The 21,636-nt window shown below is 39.9% G+C and overlaps 1 protein-coding gene across 4 annotated transcripts; it reads left to right on the top strand.

Moving 5' to 3' along the window:
* The first annotated feature begins 204 nt into the window (after positions 1-204).
* Positions 205-21,220, top strand: rnpc3 (RNA-binding region (RNP1, RRM) containing 3). Of its 4 annotated transcripts, none has more exons than XM_026179650.2 (16): positions 205-281; positions 1,097-1,247; positions 1,347-1,394; positions 1,495-1,604; positions 1,743-1,832; positions 4,943-5,054; positions 5,698-5,766; positions 7,746-7,888; positions 8,760-8,885; positions 9,271-9,416; positions 13,455-13,652; positions 15,668-15,762; positions 16,423-16,481; positions 18,452-18,584; positions 20,673-20,750; positions 20,896-21,220. In XM_026179650.2, exons 2-15 carry the CDS (start codon positions 1,101-1,103, stop codon positions 20,739-20,741), a joined length of 1,545 nt encoding a protein of 514 aa, XP_026035435.2. In that variant the 5' UTR covers positions 205-281; positions 1,097-1,100; the 3' UTR covers positions 20,742-20,750; positions 20,896-21,220. The 4 variants fall into 4 exon arrangements, with proteins under 4 accessions (XP_026035435.2, XP_026035434.2, XP_026035433.2 ...); XM_026179649.2 differs by having other exon boundaries at positions 258-439; XM_026179648.2 differs by lacking the exon at positions 205-281 and adding an exon at positions 871-1,011.
* The last annotated feature ends 416 nt before the right edge of the window (positions 21,221-21,636 follow it).

Genomic DNA, 21,636 nt, shown 5'->3' with positions numbered 1-21,636 from the left:
CATAATAAACACTAGAGCTTTAGCTTTCAAATAAGTGATGAAAGAAGCTTCAGTGAGCTATGTATTACTATCAAATATTACATATTAGTACTTTTTAAAATTATATTTACATATATGCGTGTTCTGTACGAGAGTCCCGGAGGAAGGGGGACTCGCAAAAAGAAGTTAGGCATTTTATACTCCAGTCCACAGGGTGGCGCTAATGTACATTCCTGATGCTGTCAAACGTTATAAGAAGAAGAGAATACGGAAGTGGGTTTGTTTACTGGCTGGTTTTGGAGGAAAGTTTCTGATCAGAAAGGTTTATTGCGGTTCGGAACTCTGTTTTATGTTTTAAAATCTTTACTTTGGTTCTCGAAAGTGCCCAGAACATATAAAGGCTGAGATAAATTAGCTTAACGTTAGCTCCGTGTAGCACCAGCGTTAGCGGCACATTACGGTAAGGACTTAGTCATCGTGGAGTAGAGCAGCTATTGGAGGAAAGGCATATTAAACTTGGCTTTGCTAGTGGAAAAAGCAGCACGTCTTATATCGCTTCACTTCAGCTTTTTTTTTTTAATGACCATAATTCATTAATTAATTCGGCATCATTTGTTTAAATAAATACCAACGTTTTTCTATAAATGAGCCTAAACCTAGTACCTCAGCCTGCAGTCACGCACATTTCTCATTGTCTTTAACGATTGCTAGGGGTTGAACAGAGGCTTGCTCAGCCTGTTAGAAGCACGTGTCAGATGTCCAGTCTAATACATCAGCGTTAGTATCAGACTGATGTGCTGCATCTGGTGTAACCTAAATCTTCACTACTCGTATGGTCACAGGACTATTATATATGATTGTATGCGAAGGCTGGCACCAATTTAAACGATTTAGATATTGAACATAGGGCCGGTCAAAAGCATCAGTGGGGCAGACAGTATCAAGAGGCATTGCACCACCAGTTAGCCTGTGAAATTGCTCTTTTAGGTGAAAGGTTGCTTATTAGGTAGTGGTTATCACTGGACACAGGAGGTGAGTGCTGCTCACTGTTGGAGGTTTGTGAGCTTAACTTGCTGCCATTTCTCTTGCTGCCATTTCTCTTACTGCTGTCCTGCAGCAAAATGAATGAAGACCCAGTCCAAACAAACTGCAGTAAAACACTGCTTGTCCACCACTTACCAGCTGAGCTCAGCGAGGAAGAGAAGGAAGACCTCCTGAAGTATTTCGGAGCTGAGTCAGTCAGAGTCTTCTCAAACAGGGGCCGCTTGGTACGTTTCTCCTCACCGATTATCCCATGAGCTGTATCTCACATCCTGACATTCATTTGAGTTGCCAGGCAGTCTGAACATGTTTGTCCATTTCCACAGAAACATGCAGCCTTTGCAACGTTTAGGAGTGAAAAGTCAGCGGCAAGGGTAAGCGTTTTGTTTGAGACTTCCTCTGGTTTTTCTCTCACTTTGTCCTGTATGGTCTTTTTCAGTCCCCTTAACATCTTTTTTTTTTTTTTTTTTATAGGCTCTAAGCAGACTCCATCAGTTAGAGGTTCTTGATCAGACACTCATTGTGGAGTTTGCAAAAGGCCAAGATCACATAACAGTGCTAAAGGACCCGCCTGTGTCAGAAAGGTGAGCTGTCTGAATAACCCCGGGCTGCACAGACCTTCATTCTTATGTAAATTGATGGACTGTTAATGCCTCTGTCAGTTAACAGCAGATGATTGCATCCCTTGTAGTGGTCTGAACCTCCCCTCTGCCTTTCTGTAGCGGTGAAAATGTCAAACAAGAGCAGAAGAAGCAGGAGAGTAAAAAGCCAAATATTCCCATCATAGAGACGGGCGTTGCACCGAGTCTCGGGTAAGAATGAAAGCATGTCATCATGAAGCTGGTGTGACATGAGGGAAGGAAACATTTTATTTTTATCACTTGTTTTGTTTTTTATTTTATTTTTATTTTTTTGGCTGATGTTATTCTCTAGTGCATTATTCATTAGATACCTTGTAGAGTTCTAGTCTTTGTTCTTTTTGCCATTTTGTGGGGTTAAAAAAAGAAAACAAAAACACTATATTGCATTCTGCCTTTTGGTGACAGGCCCTGTCTCCCATTACCCAGAGTTTGTGAGTCATTACCTGCCCAAACTCTGTCTTATTCGATTAAATATGCATGTGTGACACATGTTCTCCAAACTGCGGTCAGAGTGTTGCCAGTTTGGCTATGCAGAAACTGCCTGGAGGCTGGCTGACAGTAAACCTGGATGAGAATCTGAGAGCTGTAGTTGGGAGCTGTCAAACGCCTTGTGTCCAATTAGATAGCCAGGCCGCCACTGAGCGCCTGACAGGCCGTCTGTCCTGCCAGTTGGTGGGACCAGGTGGTCTTTGATACCTTTCACTCCATTTCTGACAGTTTGTCTTGCTGCTGCTGCTACAGCAACCCAGACTTAAGAGCTCCATATTCTAATACTAGTCTGCACAAACTGAGAGAATGTGCTGTCTGGTTAGACGAGTATATTGCATTTAGGTGTGTTAGAGCTTGTAGAAAGGTTGGATTAGGGACAAATTGAGATGTCCTGCTAGCTGCACTTGCTGGTTATTTTGAGCTTGAGTTCACCAATGACGGTGTATTTTAAATCTCCTGTACAGCAAAAATGTGATTGCAGAAGGAGAACTCTGATGTTTTTCACTGTTTTTCACTAGTCTTTGGTTCCTTTTATGGACTAAATAATACATTGAGGGATATTAAGTGAATTTAAAATACATTAATCTGTGCTTTTAAAAAAAGGGGACTCTAAAATAGTGGTCAGCTATGCTCATTTTCTTAATTCAATCATTGTATAAGCAGAAAGGCTAGAAATGCATTTTGTACACATTTACATTTTTGCAATTTGTTCTGTGGCAAATTATATGCTAATAATTAAGAAAACAATTTTACGTTGTTTTCTTTAGAAGAAATAAGTAAAGTCTGTTTGAGTAGGTGCAAATCAGACAGACTCATATGCTGATGCGTTGCAAAACATGTATTTTTTTTCCTGGCCATTAATAATTAAAGAGCAGAAGGGGAGATTTTAATCATCTTGCAAATTTCACATTGATGCAAACTGGAAAAAACTGAGCTGGGAGAGGCATACAACCACAGTCCGACTTTATCGGCGACCCCTACTAGCTGTTTGCTGCTAGCGACCAATAATATTAGCTGCATTCATAATGGTCGGTAAGGGAACGTTTTAAAAGTAAAGAGGAAATGGGAGAAACACCCTTCAACTATATTATGAGTGTTGATGTTTCATAGTTTGCCCACCAGAGGGCGCTTTGCAACATCCCTGTTTTTCAATTTTAAACACAAGAAGCACGTGTTTGGAACCACAAGCACAACAACCAGCTGATCCAGTCAAGCCGGGTAAATAAATGACTACATGTTGCAAATGTTTGGAAAATCTAAAAAAAAAAAAAAACAGTGGTTCAAAAGATCAGAATGACTTTTTAAAATCCTTAAATATCAGTATCGGTCGGGCTCTGTGGTTAAGTCCTTAACTTCAGCTTGCTTTCATTCTAATTGGAGAAGTTGTGGTTGAGCGCTGGAACAAAGGAGAAATGTTTGTGGGGAAAAACATCTTGCTGATGACGTGGCTTCAAGCCGCAACACAACAGAATCTACATTCACTAAATCAAATGATGACGAAGGTGAGTTGGAGTGCTGTTAAGGCACCATTTACCAGGCCTCCGCACCTTTAACTGCTGTTTCTAGTGGCAAATTAAATAACTCTCTCCTACCTTCAGTCTTTGCTCATTAGTCTTGAGTGTAGGTGAATTTGTTGTCCCATGCTGTGTAGATTGGCACCTTAAGAAATCTATTTCCCGAGGACCAACCTTGCTGTGCTGACACGGCATGGCTTGTGCTTTTAATCTTAATGACAGGCCTCCTAGCAAGAGGTAGGGCCACTGCCTGGGCCACACACTGATGTGTGACTGTTTTGACATATAGTCATGTGAAGAAGTTTATCCCATAAAAAGTATTTGAGAAAGCAAACGCGTGATTATCTTTGAACAGTGCTTATAAAAAGAACAAAAAACAAAACAGGGACGTGTTACATAATTGTCTGCCAGTCTCTGACATCATCTTGCTTTAACTTTTGACCAATTTATATGCAATATTCATTCATTCTCAGGATGTTTGAGGGTTTTCTTGCATGATTTAATCCCATGATTTCAGTGGGATTAAATCTGAGCTTTGACGAGACCGTTCCTTCTCCTCTACCTCTCCGTTTCTCATGCCGAAACCATTTTTTGGTGGATTTGCTGCTGTTCTTAGGATCATTATCCTCTTCAAAAGTCACTTCTGGTTCAGCATTAATTCTTGGAGCAGATGGCCTAAAATGATCTTCAAGCAGTCCTTGGTGTGATGCAGACTTTACAGTTGAATCAGAGACTGCAAGGGACATGCTCCGTAAAGCCATAAACTAACAGCGTAACCCCAAAACACTGTTTTTGATTTGCTAGTACAGAGCACATTATTCCTAAAGGTTGGGTGTTTTCCTGTCTGGTCACCGGCCAAGCGTGGTTTAGTCCTTTCTAGGATTTCTTGGCTTCAGACCGTTTCCGCCTGTCGTTCCCCAGAGCAGACTCGGATCACTTGTGCTTTAATCTGGATTCCAATTTTAGATTTGAAGGTGAAGGAGATAAATATAGAAGTGTACATGCTTCGTTCCCGTTTGACTGCTTTGTGTATAGAAATTGAGAAAATGACTGAATTTGTTTAGAGTACATCACCTTCATCTGTATGCACTCATTTGAAATGGATCGAGTGTTTGCTCCTTCAGATGTATTCAAAACGTCAGTTGTTTCCACGCTAATTTCCATACTTTTTTTTTTTTCTCGTGACTGTTTTTCAGTGAAGGCTTTATTGTGTTTAAGGCAGAGAGTTGCAGGTTTAAACTAACACTCTTTTTTTCCCCCTCTCTTTGTCTCCTACAGGTTGACGTTTCAATCAAATCCCACTTTGAAATATTTATATCCACCACCCTCTAATGGCATTCTGACAAATATAACACACGCCCTCATGAGCGTGCCAAAGTTTTATGTTCAAGTGAGTAAACACAGCTTCCTTTGTGTGGTTTTATTTGTTATTTTACCTTGATGCGCAGATGCTGGCCATAATAATGATATCCCTGTGTTCATTTTTGGTAAGTGGGAATTAGTGCAGGAAAGAAAAAACTCAAGCTAATGTGACAGCATTTCGAGTCCCTACATTTATATTGTAAAATAGGAATATGATTCTGGAATAAGTGTCCCAGAGGTTTTTGAACTGCATCCAGGCTCTTAAAGATCAAACAGCAAACATTTGCCTTTTAAATCTCAATTTGGGAAGCAAGTATTAATAATAAACCATAAGTGGGCGGCATGAGTTATGGGTTTAACATTTCCCTGGGAGCCGCGCTGCCTGGATTTTAATTGCTGCTGTTCCCCGTGTCAGCAGCTTGGTGGTGCTAGTGTGTTTCGGAGAAGCTCTCCCGGTGCTCTGCCTCATTGTAGGCATCTCACTCGAGCCTCAATCTCACCTTGATCCTCGTATTTGTATGCGAAAGCCTGGAAATCTGTTTTACATATGGAGCCCGAGTTTCCGGCTGCCTGTTTGAGAGCGGCAATATATATTTATATTACCTGCTCTCTCCCCCCAGCCTGTGCTATGAATTTTCACTGTTCTCAAACTCGTATCTCAAACTATACAGGTACTTCATCTGATGAACAAGATGAATTTGCCATGTCCTTTTGGCCCAATCACAGCCAGACCACCCATGGTAAGCTTCTGTACACCATCACTGAATGTAAAGCTCTTTCCAAGTGTGTAAATGTGAAGATTTTTTCTTTTTTTTTTTTTTTTTTCTTTTATAAAAGCAGGTGTTATGTTTCACAAAATGTACTTCTGAGAGTTAGACAGCTTGTTAAGGCAGTAACACTCAGCTGTGTGTCTTTAGGTTGATGAGCAGAACTATAGATCCCTACCTTTCCTTAACTTTTTGACTCTCCCAAATACGGAGACTGAAAGTTCTTAAATGTAAAAAGAACATCTTTGAGCAGTAAATGTGAGCACTTTTCCCAGATCAGCCAAAATATTCCTACTTTCTCTCCATTCATAGTTCATATTCTTTTTTTTGTCAAAATGCACATATAAATATACAAATGTACTAGTTAGCTTGTTTATTAATCATCAGAACTTTCATGTGTTCACGTCACACTTTCAGATGCAGGAACACTTTGGTATGATCAGTATTTCTACACTGAGTACTCATAAAAGGTATTTTATGAGTACTTTATTCAGACACAGTCTGAGTAAACTAATAATACACAAACAGGGAAAACTAATGAGTAAATATTCACATTCAGAACTTCTCCAAAAACTACTTTGAGTTTGGTGTTTCAGTAAAGCAGATGCAGGTGCTGCTCTTCCCTCAAATGATTGGTTGGCATGAACCATACCTCAACAAAATCACAGCAGGCTTTATACCCAAAGCTGGAGAAGGCTGCAACGGCCGTTCTAAAGACCTGAGTGCTCATCAGTCTGCAAAGTGCATACAAGTAGGACAAATTCAGGACAGGTTGCTACTTTAGCTGAAGTGGAGTGGGCAAAGATCACACAAGAACACAGTGTGCAGTCCTGCAAGAAGTGAAAAAACAACCCGAGGGTAACATAAAAGTACCTGCAGAAATCTCTTGGTAAACTTGTGAAATCCTTTTTGATGTCTCAACTGTTAGAAAAGCGCTGAGAAAGAATTGTGTTAATGGAAGGACACCCCAAAGCGCTACAGTCCACAAAAAAGGTTTGCAAAATAGGAAAAGAGAAAAGAAAATCAACCGCCTGTCCCAAAACACTTTCCTTTGCTATCATTGAAGGAATAATGAATTTTACAGGAGAAATGCAGGCAAGAAGTCCATGCCCTGAAGTTTAGGGGAGGTTGGGTGATGCAACAGGGCAGTGACAAAAAGCACACGAGTAGATCAACAGAAGGATGGTTAAAAGGATGAAACTCGCAAGACAGAGACCTGACCTTAACTCGGTTTTCATTCTGTGGCATGACCTGAGGAATTGTGTTTAATCAAAACATCCCAGAAATATTGATGGACTGAAACAGCTTTGTAAAGAGGAGCGGTCCAAAAAGATGCCAAAAACCATTTGGAAGTGTCAGAAGCAGCTACAGCCAAGGTCTGATGGAGGCTGCTGCTATTAGAGGGTCCGTTAATTATTAAAGTCAGGCTTTCACTCGTCTTTTCCAGCCTTAGTGATTACAAAAGGGTTCATATACTGTACACATGCAAGCAGCAAAAACAGCAGAGACAGAGAATACAACAGAAACTTTACATTTAACTGTATGTAACTGACATGGTGGTTCAGAAGCAGAGCAATGATGCTCAATATTCAAGGAAATTCCAATGTTCAAAATGTCAAAGTCATAGACAAAAAAAACAATTGATAGGATGTGAAGGGCGAGATCCTCTCTCATGCAAAATGTCCGGGAATGCTGTGTCCAGCTGTGCTAGGAGTTTCCTTTTTTCCTCTGACACGTTGGTTCTATTGTGCGCTCATTTTCTTACATTTTATTAGTTATTAGAAGCTGGTCGTCAGGTTGCTCAACTGCAAAAATAATTGTTGTTTTTAGTACCGTAAAGTCGTCTCCTTTGACTGTTGTCGAATTTAAAATATCTGTATTTAATTTAAAATCAAAATCAGCCATCGCTTCTCCCATTTGTATGCTAAGCCATGTAATTTTCTTTCCCGCAGTTTGAACTCCTGCCTCCTGCTCCACCCATCCCCATGCCTCCTCCCTTCCCTCCCGATTATCCCCCTTTACCAGAGGAGGAGATGGAAATGAGCAGCGAGGAAGAATCCGAGTATGAGAGTGGAGACGACGAAGACAAAGAGAGGTGAGGCGACGACAGAGTGCAGCACAAACACTGTTTGAGACAGTCAGACTGGCTTTCAGATAGTTTTGCACCTCATCATAGCTAACGGTCATGCCGGCGTATTAACATATTATTCATCAGTATTAATCTTTCTAGAGAAAAGATTAGTTGCATCTGTATCTCACTCCCTGTCATATTTTCTAAATATGCAGAAAGCTCGTGTAGATCCACAATTGTGTAAATGCAAAGATTTTCGTGTCTGACTTTTGCTCCACTTTAGCAGCAGGTGACAAACTAAAGGGCAAATATGAATCTTTGAACCTTACATCGACGGCGTTGGCTGGCTGTCAGTGGAATGATACTGGCATGGTTTGGGTCACTGCCAATCGATATGAAGTTGCTCTGAGTGATCACCTTTATGGTGTGATGAAACATTCCTGTCCTGATGGGAGTGGTATCTTCCAGAACGGCTGTGCCTCCAGTGTTAGGGTCTGAGGATGCTGAATGGTCTGATGAGTAAAAACAAAACTAGTGTGAATCATATACTATTGTCTTTGCGGTCACCAGGTCTCCTCCCTAGTTGACCACCTATGGATGATTTTAGACTGACGTGTTATAGAAGATAATCACCAAAGTGATGTCCCAGCCCTCCAGCTGAGCTCCAGAGACCTGGAAAATCAATGATCCTTCTGCACATTTACAAATCAGAATATAAATTTAGAGAATTTTTTTTTTTATACATTTCTAAATCTGATTACAGCAGATATTTAACTATCCATATACATTTGCAAATGTGTGATTACAGTACTAGCTTCATAGATTTTTTTATTTTTTATTTTTTGGACCAAGTTGGACGATTTCCCCCTTATTCCCTATGCTTGGTTTATTTCAGGATTGTTCGTCTGATGGGCCTGGTCAACCAAGCATGCAAGCGACCCTTGAGACCAAAAACAGCTTCAAAACGAAAGAAGCCCAGGATCAAGGATCTACTCTATGCTCCCAAGCCAGACTCTCAGAGGTAGACCAAAGGCACTCATGCATGTCACAGTCCTCACGCATAGCTCATCTCAGGACAGTATTCACAGGCAGCTAAAGAGAGAGGGCAAAAACCTCCAGATAATAAGTCTTCCTCATAAACACAGCCTCGTGCGGCTCGGAGACTTGTTGTTTCAGCATCACACACTCACACACTCCCTTAATGACAGGCCACAAACTCTGTTACTAAACTATAAATATACACAAACACACAGTCTCCTGGCCACATGTTTGTGGACTGGGAAATATCTCAGGTTGACCAGAACAAAATATCCTGAACCGTAAGGGGCTCAGGAGCTCAGTTTTATTGTAGGTTATTTTTAGAGATTGCAGTAGAGGGTAGCAGTGATTGTCTTTGTTGTCCTCAGTGCTGCGACTCTGCAGCCCTCGGATGTGTTTGAGCAGCCCCACGCCGCCGGTCCGAGGAAAATTGAGTTCCGCATTTCAGCTCCGGATGTAGCAGCTGCTGTTGAAGGAAGTAGGCCAGCTCAGCCTGAAGACGACGAAGGCAAAGGTAATCCTCCCTCCCACAATTTCTGCTGTCAATTATGTTGGCTAGTTTTACTGGATTGAGCTTTTTTGTTGAGTCATGACAGTTTCCAAGCTGATGCCTCTGAAACTGAAGATCGAGAGATATTCAGTTTCGAGTAATATAAAGAGGAAAGCAGGAGGAAGTTTAGAGTAGTTAATCAGTTGTAGAAATTCATGATGGGTTTTTTTTGTTTTGTTTTTTTTGAAAAGGACAAACAGAGCTGAGATAAAGGAGCCTGCCATTGTTGAAGGGTAAAAATAACTGTTTCACAGAAATGGTAACAAAAAAGGTACAAAAATGAAATTGAGACTTTTTGTCCCAGTTATCAAAGTTATTGTTGGTCCTTCTCTTGACTGAACTTATTTAAGTTGTACTGATGACGCTGGAAAGATACAGTTCAGCCAGAGTTACTGTTTGAAAAGGAAATTGAGTCGTCCATCAACCACAGGTGGCTTTGCAAGACCGTAATTTGTTTGTGTTTAGTTATGCACAAGACATGAAAGCTTGAGGCACAGACGATGATCAATGTAACATAATATGATTAAAGGATTACAGAATGACAAGGATCATTTCACAGTAAATTATCTGTTTTTAATTTATTTACATTTTAAGGTACCATCCAAATGCTTGTGCTTAATTATCACAAGATATTTATTTATTTTTACTTTTAATCGCTGCTTAACTTTTAGTGCGATTCCAAAGAGGGATATACAGACCTTTGCTAAAGGTGGATTTAATACTTCCAACTAGGGCTGCTCGATTATGGCAAAAATGATAATCACGATTATTTTCACTGAAATTGAGATCACGATTATTTGACAATATTTATTTAACCCTTTAAGACCTACTATAGAACCAAGTCCACCAGAGCTTATATTATTTTTATTTATTTATTTTTTACATGCTGTAGTGCCATTTGTGGGAGCATTTCAAGTTGCTATACATCAATACAACTGTTATAGCCCATATTTTAATAATATGTATGCATTAAGTCCATAGTAATTACATAAATTGCAAAAAAAAGGCAATAAACTACAAAAAAAAATTGAAAATCGCTTTTGTTTTGTTTACATATATTTCTACTTGGAGAAATTTAAGAGGTTTATCCCTCAAAACTTTAAATACAAAAAAAGTTGCAAAAAATAGTTTCCCACCACAGGAAATTTATTTTGAGTGTCTTCATAGTTTTATTTTGGAGATACAGCAATTTTTATATACTGCAGGAAAAACAAAAAACAATCCTATGATGCAAATTTGCAAAGAAAACAGCATGTGCATCATTTCACTGTAGGAAGTGTTACGAACAGCTGATAGGAACGGCAAAGCGTGTTTCTGGAATATTATGTTTTTGTTCCTGCAAGCGCTTTTTATGCAATTTTTGCAAAGCTATATGTGGAACGAAACCGTGACCGAGGACAAGCTGATGGCATCAGATGTAAGTACAACTCCTCCGGTTTCATATGCAAAACAAATTATTGCGCTAGCTTACACGGTTCAGGTTCTACAGGGATTTAAAAATAGTTACGCAAAACGGAGCGTGCTGCTCTGACCGGCTTTAAAGGGTTAACAATGACTTTAAAAAAATAATATAAAATAGTGTGCAACACCACTGAAGTTTTTTTTTTTTTTAAACTCTTTTCAACCAACGGCAGTCACTCTCCAAATAACTTCTGCTTAGCTTTCCGAGCTTCCCTCGGGTCCCCTTAATCAGCGGTCTCCAACCTTTTTTGCGCCACGGACCGGTTTATGCCCGACAATATTTTCACGGACCGGCCTTTAAGGTGTCGCGGATAAATGAGGGAGGGGCTAATAATCGGCTCAGTCATTTTTAATGATCGTTGAAAGCCCAGATCGTAATCGTGATTAAAATTCGATTAATTGAGCAGCCCTACTTCCAACAATAAAATATGATCTCTATAATTTGCTTCTTCCAACCTGCTGCCAGAGCTATAGAGCTCTCAGTGAGTTACTAATAAACTTTATGAGGATGTAGAAATGTGGTAAAGGTGAAGAGCAGAAACTGTAGAAGGAGGTAGGACAGGTCATCTACTAATCAGAAGGTTGATTCTTTGATCCCAGGCTGCTTCCAGTCTGCATGTCAAATACCTCTGATCAAGATCCTAACCCAGAGCTGCTCTCCAGTGCACCAATGAATGTGTGTGCATGTTCGACAGAGAGCACGTGCATGAATAAAAGTGAATGATGAAAGTTGTGTAAAGTGCTTTGAGTGTTCAGGTAGAGTAGAAAAGCTCCAGACATTTACCGCGTGTTTTAAATTAGCATAAGCAGTGTTAAAATATGACATCATTAAGAAATGAGAAGTGGCAGCCATGACAACTATGTAATGATGCAATGTTAATTAGTCAGTTTCCAATGTTGATTGTGCTAGTTAACCATGATCACACATAGCTTTCAAGCACTTTCTGTCATTGACACATGCTGATGGATGTATTGTCCATGTCCTGGCCACGGATATTTCTGCATGTGGATTGGAGAAGTCAGGGATCAACCCACCGGCGTTCTTTATGTGGATGACCCACCCGAAGTTTGCTTTTCCCCCTCTATTTATTAAAAAAAAAAAAAAAAAAAAAAAAAAATCCACATGTGTACTGAGCGACAGATGTGGAAAATTGTTAAATCTCTAGCATGTGAGAAACAAAGGCTAAGTTGTATTAAGACATGCAAAAAGCTACTTTTATAGTTACCGTTAAGATAAATCAGACCAATGCTGCAGTCTCCAAATATATCGCAAAAGTTTAAAGATGGGTTTGCTTATGTCCTTCTGTGCAGCTGAGGCAGTGTAGGGATTTAGTTATTACTATACATCATGTTTATTATCACATTGATGCAGGAGGTGTTTTGATGTTCCTATTGACATAAGTTAAAGCCCGCACCATGGACGAAGTCACAGCCAAGTGTTACACAGCAGTATATCACGGTAGAAACTGCCACCAAAAAGGTTTAACCATTATCTGTATGAGCAAATGTCATTGAGGGCACAGTCTGTGTTACTTGTCAGCTGTGCAGTTCCCTGTTTGCCTTATCTCCCTGCTCTCTAGCTACAACTTCACTCTCTGGCAAGTCCCTGCGAAGTAAAATAGATCTCAAAGTCAAACACAAAAGATTTCCTAAAGGCAGGGGAAAGATAAACTATGACAGGTGGCTTTTTGGATTAGTCTTGTTTTGGGGAAGTGGAGGTGTGGGATCCGATAAACAAGCTATTTAAATGAAAAGGGGAGGTGGGGTAGATAAGGAGAAGGATAATTTTGAAAGCAGCGATCTAGTTCTCTGCAGAGAGTGTATCAGAAAAGCTCCCCAACGCTGCTTGCTCCAGTGCACACACACATACACCTTGCGTGGGTGACAACTCCCCCCACCCTCCTCGGATTTGTAGAGGCTCACTGCTCTTAGTAATTCCATCTACAACGTGTGTGTGTGTGTGTGTGTGTGTGTGCATTCATGTGCTCCTCAAAAGAGTTATCCTTCCACCGCCTTTCAAACTCATGTTTGCAAAATAGGAGGGAATTTTGATTACAGTTCTTTATTTCACAGAGACTGAATGTGCTTATGTTTGCTCGTCTTCCAGTAGTCAGCGCCACCAAGTTTAACCTTCCACCTTTTTCATTATTTCTTTGCCTTATGAAACCCTGTTGTATTAATCCCGACAAAGAAATCATTATTTCCAACTCGGATTATACTGATGCCACAGTTAGAAATTTAAATATCAATATGTTAAACTAATTGTGACCAAGAGGATTTGCTTCCACCCTCCCATCCCCATCCAGAGCTGGTGTTGTTTACTGAAGAGGATAAACATTTTGGAAGTGATTATTTCACCATCTGCTACTGGTAAACACTTTGAAAACCTCAACTGTGCTAGAGGGAGAGTGTCATCCTCCTGTTTTTGATACCATAAAGCGGTTGAGCAGATCTAACCTAGTGGCACATGAGAAATACGTGCATAATTAATGTAACAATGTGATACACAGGTTTTAGCACGCTTACACTTTTCTCCCTTAGCATCGTCCATTCAAGTGGATCAGAGCGAGATCAAGCCCAGCAGCAATGAGGAGGAAGCAGAGGCTAAAGGTTTTGGGAAGCTTTACTTCAGCACGCAGGCATCAAAGCAGCAGGAGGAGCGCAGCGACAACGAGCAGGATCTCGTCTCAGATGTCATCTCGAGGAAGGAGCTGGAGAAAGGACGGCTGTCAAGAGATGGTAAATGTAACGCACAGAAATGTGACAGATTAAAGGAAAAGGCAACAAAGTCTCTTAGTAAAGGGGTTGGGCCACCTCGTGCTATCAGCATGTCATCGATTCAAAGTCTTTGTAAGGATAAAATGCATAGTGTGATGCAGGGTGTGATCTAGTCACTGCAAAGGCCACAGGATCTGAGTCACATCATTTTCATGCTTACCAGATTAATCAATCAGTAAGAAACGATCCAAAAATGCAGTTTTAGGTTAGCTATGTGATTACAGTAGTCACTTTTTCATGGAACTGTTGTTCTGTTGGTCCAGTTTATTGTGCATCAGCTGCTGTGTCAGTTTCCAAAAGTCCTTGCTTTCCATTTCAAGGAGCTGTAATATATTCTGATTCCCTCCTTTGTTTAGATGCGAGTAGAGTAGAAGCAGTAGATACTTTGAAATGCATATTAGCGTAAACTGCCAGTTAGCTGAGAGGCATCATGGCTAAAACAAAAAAGAAGTGCAAATTGTGGAAAATCTGCCTTGAAAGAAATCCTTCACAGAAACAGGAGTTGGTGGTAAATATGGAACAGAATTTTCTTTTGGCATTGCAAAACCCTGCTTCTAATTAGCTTCTACTGACTGTGACTGTCTAATATTACACTCACCTTTTTTTGAGTGCAAAATATCAAAGCATTCAGCGTCAGCATATTGTTAATCTGAAACATTTTAAGACGAGATAAGGGAGTAAAGTAACATCGTTCTCCCTGTGTAGAATCAACAACCTAGCCGTGCAGTCTACCTTTAGTGGTTCACATGTTTGCTTGGCAGGCAAAAGGTCACTGGTTCAATTCCAGCCCGAGTTTACCACCAGAAGGTAATTCCAGACCCTTTGTGGGTTGCGTTGGGAAGAGCGTCTGCCGTAAAGCTGCCACATCAAACATGCAGAGCTTCCCACTGCGGCAGCCCCTTGTGACAAGCGAGCAGTCGAAAGTAGCTTGACTGTAATACTTGTTGCCGCCGATCAGTTCCTTCCTAGATACTCTACAATCAGCTGTAAGTGGTATTATTGCAAAGTGGAAGCGGTTAGGAACCACAGCGTGTCGGCAACAAAGTGGCAGCCACATAAATTTACAGAACGGTGGCGCTGCGTGCTGAGGCGTATAGTAGCTAAAAGTCACCAACGCTCTGCTGACTCATAAGACATCAGCTCAAAGACTGATCTGGTAGGTGGCCCAGTGCTTTTGTCTGTCTAGCTGTTGGGGTGTGTTAAATAAAACTTTGAAACTTCCATTACTCAGGAAGGCCAAAAATGATCAACATTACTGACATTAGCAGGGTTGTAGGGATGATGATGATTACAAGTCATTTTCTCTAATGAGGTTGTGATTTTAAGATTCCGTTATCGTAATTATTTACAATTTATCCAGTGACTCACAGACAGAATTATCATTTACAGGTCTACTCGGCTTTGCAGGGCAGGTTAGCTTAAATTCAGCTTCAGGGCAGAGCTGCTTTCAAATCCTGCTGTTTAGTTGAATAGGTGAAAACACACCTCCAAATAAACACTGACATTCCTCTGGCTCTGCTGTCCATTTACATAGGTTTAAATGTGGAAAAATGCACATTTTCATGTATATTTAAACCATTTTATACAACTTGTTTTGTTTCTCCCTGGCATGAGAGCAAATTTGACAGAAAGGTAGACCTTTATTAAATAGTTGGGCTATTCAACCAATACTTTGTCTCACGTTCTCTGACGCCGTGTTTTTAGAAGCACGTATACACCAGCTAACACACGATATGCCCAATTACACTGAAAAACAAGTTCATACATGTAATCATTGCTTTAAAGTCATGGAGCTTCTAAGCCTAGTTCTTTCTCAATCCTGTCTTAAATAAAACATTGAGCAGATGGTATTGAGTTGCAACGACTTTGAATTTATTTAAATTTTTTGGTATAGGCAGCCCTGTGATCCTTTGTACCTGTTTTTTTTGAAATTCACCTTGCATCAAGGCACCCCCTCCTTCTCTCTTTTAAAACAGAGATAAAAAGGATGTCTGTGTTTAAAAATTATGAACCTGGCGAGCCGACCTGCAGACTATACGTGAAGAACATTGCAAAGCAAGTGGAAGAGAAGGTAGGTCCAATTTTAGCTCTTTGATCCACTTTTATGCGGTTGTTTGGTTCACTGGAGTTGTTTCGTGAGAGTCTGGGATCATCGTCCTATATATTAAATTGGCATAGCATCAGTTATCTTTAAAAATGTCTTGTTTTAGAAGCTTGATGATAACTGCTATTGCATAAAGCATATAACAGGTGCCACTACCTCATAAAAGGTGTTCTTGCAATGCATTATATCAGGATGATGTCATACATTACTACTGTTTGACCCTATGCTTCCTGGGAAAATGGTGATATTTCTTCCCTTACATTTGATACGAAAGCTGTTCAGTGAATTCGCAGGCCTTCTTAGCCGTAGCTCACAGCTGTGAGTAACGGCCCTGGTGAAGGTGAGAAAAAAGGTGGCAGCGAAAGTGTTCTCTGTGTGGGCGTCTCTGGGCTCACCTGAAGGTCAGGCTGCCTTAATCTCCACCGTTAACCTCCCGGCTGTGTCGAGCTGATTTATCCAATAAGCTACTTTGTTGCCTTCTAGTTCGCAGAGAGACTCAATTAAGTGCGAAGCAAATGTGTCATCAACATTTTGGGTTAATATTTATTCAATTTTGTAATGATGCATCACAAAAAATAAATAAAATCCTAATCATTTTTGCTGCTAATGTTTATTATTTGTCTTCAGGAGCTGAAGTACATCTACGGGAGATACATTAACCTCTCGTCAGAAGAGGAGAGAAACATGTATGTTAACATCAATCCTCCGTATCATGTCTTTACTTCATATTAACACAACTTGTGATTCACTCCCCCCCCCCCAAGTTTCTCTTCATGAGCTATTTTTTGACTCTAGCAATTTGTCACTTTCTCTTGAGAGTTTTTAGTTATTCATGCTGACACTGTCTTGTGTTATTAATAAGTACCTAAACTGATGTAGAGATCATGAGGGATGTTTTTATGTTTGTGCATCAGCACTACTTCAAATGAATATTCCACCTGAGTCATCAAACCGAGCTTGTGTTGAGGACGGACTCTGAACACAGATTCAGGTGATAAAAAGGAAACTGCAACTCTGCGAGCCAATCAGTTTCTCACTTTAGTGACCTGCTTGGCTTTTTTCTTTTTTCTTTGGCGTTTACAACAATTAGTGACCTCAACACTTTTGAAAAAGAGTTCTGAACACCAGCTTTTTTTGCAACAGTGAAAACATTTTGAGTGTTTAAACTGCGAAAATGTTCAATTTCAAGGGGAAAAAAATGAGTCATTTGGAATTTGAAGGCAGCAACATGTATAAGAAAGTTGTTGTGGGGCCATGTTTAACATGGTGTCGCATTCACTCTTCTTTAACAACAATCTGCAAACATCTGGGAACTGAGGAGACCAGCTGTTGGTCTGCTGGGAGAGGAATGTTGCCCCATTATTGTCTGATTTAGAATTCTAGCTGCTCAACAGTCCTGAACTTTCATATTTTCCTGTTGGCTTTCATGTTTTTTAATTTTATGATCTGCAAAATGTTTCCAGTTGGGGAAAGGTCTGAAGTAATCTACAAAGATGTTTGTGCAGGATGCAGTTTAGCATCGTATTGCTGAAATATGCAAAATATGTTGTTGTCTGTATGAGAGCTCTGTTGCTCTAAAACCTTTATATATGCATATATGGGGTATGCAGGGTGCATGTTTTCCAAAAATGGTGACCTGCCGCTTGCGCTGGAGACATTCACAGCTGAGTGCAAAGTGGTGGGAATAACAATTAGCACCTCCAAGTCTGTGGCCATGGTTCCAGAAGAGGGTGAAGTGCCCACTCTGGGTCAAGTTCAAGTGTCTCTGGGTCTCATTCATAAATGGGGGGAGATTCAAAATGAGCTAATGTTTTTCTTAAAATGGTACATTTTTTACCTTCAAATATTATATATGATTTTTTAATATCCTGTTTTAAGTTAACTATGGGGGTTTTGAAAATTGGGAGATTTTTGTTTTTAATTGTATTTTCAACAGCATCTCAGGTTTTTGGGGAATTGATGATTTATGCAAATGACAGCTTGTCTTTAGTGAATTCAAATAAACTGTAGCACAGAAAAGCTGGTCCTAAGAGAACTAAGGTGAACGTGAGTGAATGTTGTCACTTGATAACTTAACCAGCTGTCTGCAGCTGCTCACTCACAGTCAGCTGTGCAGCAGCAAAATTAAAGACAGCTTTCTGTCGTCTCTAAATTTCTTTGTCATCACAGTTTTAAATTGTTAATGTGTGTGATTACACAGCTGTTTGTCATTAACATGTACTTATATTGATGAAGTCAACCTTAAAATAATGATTTAGTCAGCTACCTTTTTCTGTCCATCTGCTTACCTGATGTTGCCAAATGATTAGAAATGAAGAAGAGAGATTCAGTGTTTCAGGTTTCACTGTGTGCTGGATAGACATGTTGTGTTCAGTGTAGTTAGACATGCCTAATGTTTTGGTAGTAGACTGCACTTTAATACAGAGTTTCAATTATTCTACCAGCTAAATATCGACTCAGTTGAATCAATTAATTGGAATAAAAACCTGCAGGTTGCTGGGTCTCACTAACGCATGACCGACAGCCGCTGTTTTATGAGCTCGCAGGAGCAGATAACATTTTCCTTTTGTAACGCTGAAAAGCCAGAGCTTAACGTTGAGTCGACCAGGCCACAAGCTTTGAATGATAATGATGTGTCTTTATTCCTGTTCCATAGGTTTGACATTGTGTTAATGAAGGAGGGGCGGATGAAAGGGCAGGCCTTCGTCGGACTCCCCAGTGTGCAGAGTGCAGAGAAAGCCCTGAAGGAAACCAACGGCTACGTACTTTATGACAAACCTCTGGTTGTTGTATCCTTTCTGTCAGATGAAACAAAGACAACGTGTGAATTCAGGTTGCACTGATATTTGTTTGGATTTAAAAACGTAACCATTAGTGTGCATTATTTAGCATAACAATACAGTGCAGGTAAAAACATGGTAAACAGAAGGAAGTGATCTAAGTGGCTATGACATGTAAGTGAACGTGCAGAAAATGGTACAGACATCAAGGGGTAGTTGAGAGATGATTTATCAAGTGGGCACTTGCTTTCACAGATGTGCTTTTGGCTTTGGTCCTCGGTACCTTCAGGAGGATATGGTCTAATATCTGGCAGCTCTGAACCACCACCTGTTTTTCTTCCTCTTTCCAGAGATAACCATGCATCAACATTTGAACTTGTTTAATGGAACAAGGCTATTGACTTTGATAGTGTTTTAATGTGCATCCTGCACCCAATTAGCTTGTCGACAGCATATTAGTCTTTCAGCTCAAAGAGTGAACAGAGATGTCTGCAGCATAATTTACTTCAGGTGTTGTCCTGCATTCAGCTGTGTTGCAGGAAAAATAAAAAAGAGGATAAAATTTGTCTCTCAGTATCAATTCGGTTTTATTCATATTTATAATATTTTAGCCACTATGTGATTAGTAAAATGTGGGATGGTCTTTCTTTTTGGTTGCCGGTATTTTTTATGTCAGAAGATATCAGTATGGGAATGCACTTTATTTATTCCAAAAGTTTGGACGTTATTCCAAAGCAGGAGAACTGACCTTGCTACATATCCAAATACAAAGTAGCTCCGAAAACTTAAAAAAAACATTCAGTGGGAGCTAAATAAATAGGAAATTAAAAAAAATTCAATCTAAATAAATTAAAATCTGAATATAATGCAATAAAAGATTAAAAGAAGTCTTCTCAGTTGATGGAGCAGTCCAAGCAGCAACAGCAGTGTTGGGAGAAGCTCACTTGGCAGGCTGACCTGACGTTGACATGTTAACTTTGTTACCTTTCACCTTCATTTCTGATCTCTGTGTCAATCTCAGCTGCTTGACTCTTTGAGATTGCATTTATTGGTTCCTCTTGTGTGTAATGCTGTGCCTTTTCAAGTCTGTTTGATTAAAAACTAATTTGATGGAGGCTGACAGTAAGATTAGCTTAGCATAAAGCAAGGTAATAACCAGGTAATAACAAACAGCTGTGCCACTTGCTATTGCACCATTCACAGTGGCTGCTGGCTACACTGATAAGCTTGGTGTCAACGTTCTCATCCAACTCTGAGCAAAAAATTAAGTTTTCCCAAAAATTATTTATATAATTACTGCTACTGTAAAAATGTTAAGATTTTTAATCCCAAATTTTGCTCTGGATATTAAGTTATACGCTACAATTATTATTGTATAATTAGTCCTTTATTCTGAGAAATGTTTCCTGGATTGGCTTGTTTGCGTACGTTTGTTATAAAATGAAATAAGCATGTACTCATAGCTTAAATGTGATATTTTTCTAGTCTGTTTGCAGTATCAGAAAGTGAACAGAGGTTCATTCAGGTACAGATATCTTTAGGCAGAGGACAGCCAGTCCCAGTTTGAATTCCCTGTCATGATTTTTTTCAGTTTGCCTGAGACTGCAGTATGGCACTTACCAATAGCTGCAAAAATTAGTAAGCTTGAAGAAAACCCGGCATAAAATCCTCATATGTTTTAGTCTGAGGTTTGTTAGCAAAAACACTCCGGTCACAGTCTTCCACACATTTGGATCTCTTCTCTTTATTTAACCTGCTACGTGAGGTGAACTGTTTATCAGTCTGTATGATTATGGTTATGTCACTGAGTAAGTGAGGCAACCTCAGGAAACCAAGAGACCCAAACTCTTATAAGGTCAATTTTGGCCAGAAGTCTTCTGGCATTTATGAACAAATAGCTGAGACCTTTACTCAGATTAAATTCATGAGGCAGTGAGTGTCACAAGGAAGAAGGCCGATGTGGCCTAAAGCTGCTCTGTGCAAGTTCAGAAATAAATGACACTCCATGGCTGTGAGATAATTAATGAATTATAGATTGCAGTAGTACATAGAATTGAAAATATTTGCTGCCCCAGACCTTAACTCTACAATTCTCAGCAATTTGCTCGATCTGCAAGACCGAAACAAGACAACACAGCTACCAAGAGAGGGCCAAAACAGAGGTGAAGTCAGCAGGTGAGCGATGATATGGTGATGAAATGATAATATGGAAATGATTTGCCTTTTCTCATGATGCCACTGTGCATATATAGAACAAGCCTTATGTTTATTGCAATGGTGTTTTCGCTTCACAATTATGTTTACACTTTATCTATTCAAGATACCAAGGCTTGATATTGTGGCCCAGCAGAACCATTTGTATCCTTATTGTGTCATATCCTTTGGGGAAAAAATGAGGGTGGAGCGGTTTAACTGCAGATATTGTAGCACAAATATATTATTATAGTATAGCTTTTTTTGGTTTCTTTTCTTTTTCTAGCCTATTGTATCTTATGTCTTTTTTTAGCACTGACTTTGTAACCATAAGCTATTTTTGAATCTTAAACTTCTTCATTGATTTCTGCCCTTTTTGACTGAATTTCAGGTGGAGGTCATCAGAGCATGTTTTCTTCCTTTCTGCCATTAAATACAATATTTTATTAAAATTATTTTTGTCGTGGTTTATTCCAATCATCGCCTCAAACACGTGTCAGCATTTGCGCGTACACTTCAGTCAAACTATCATTACTGATTATCTTTAGTCCCAAACTTGAAGTCCTGTCAGCCGAGTAAATACAGACTGGGGAAGGTATATGAGATCGAGATTGGCTCTGAAGCAGATGGTAGGCTGTCAAAACAGTGGGGGGGAAAAAAAACCCACAGTCCTGAAGAGACAGCAAACAAACCAAACAGACTGCTGTGTGTGGAAAAATTGCTGGGACTGGGTTAGCTTACCTTTACAATCCCTGGCTGGCTCCATCTGTGTGATTATAGAGAGTAAACCTTGGAGGGTGAACTTCTCCCCTCAGCAGCCATCATATCTAAAGATTTGGAAATAAAATTGTTTTTTGTCCTCTAGGTA

This window comes from Astatotilapia calliptera, chromosome 9, assembly GCF_964374335.1.
Source record: "Astatotilapia calliptera chromosome 9, fAstCal68.1, whole genome shotgun sequence".
NCBI classification, from domain to species: Eukaryota; Metazoa; Chordata; class Actinopteri; order Cichliformes; family Cichlidae; genus Astatotilapia; species Astatotilapia calliptera.
This window is presented reverse-complemented; position numbering and strand designations above follow the sequence as displayed.

What these genes read in the sequence shown, in the direction of transcription:
- rnpc3 (XM_026179650.2), top strand. Translation starts at nt 1,101, where the DNA reads ATGAATGAAGACCCAGTCCAAACAAACTGCAGTAAAACACTGCTTGTC. An exon ending in TCTCAAACAGGGGCCGCTTG is followed by an intron (nt 1,248 to 1,346) that starts GTACGTTTCTCC and finishes CCATTTCCACAG; the next exon opens with AAACATGCAGCCTTTGCAAC. An exon ending in ATGACAAACCTCTGGTTGTT is followed by an intron (nt 18,585 to 20,672) that starts GTATCCTTTCTG and finishes TACAATTCTCAG; the next exon opens with CAATTTGCTCGATCTGCAAG.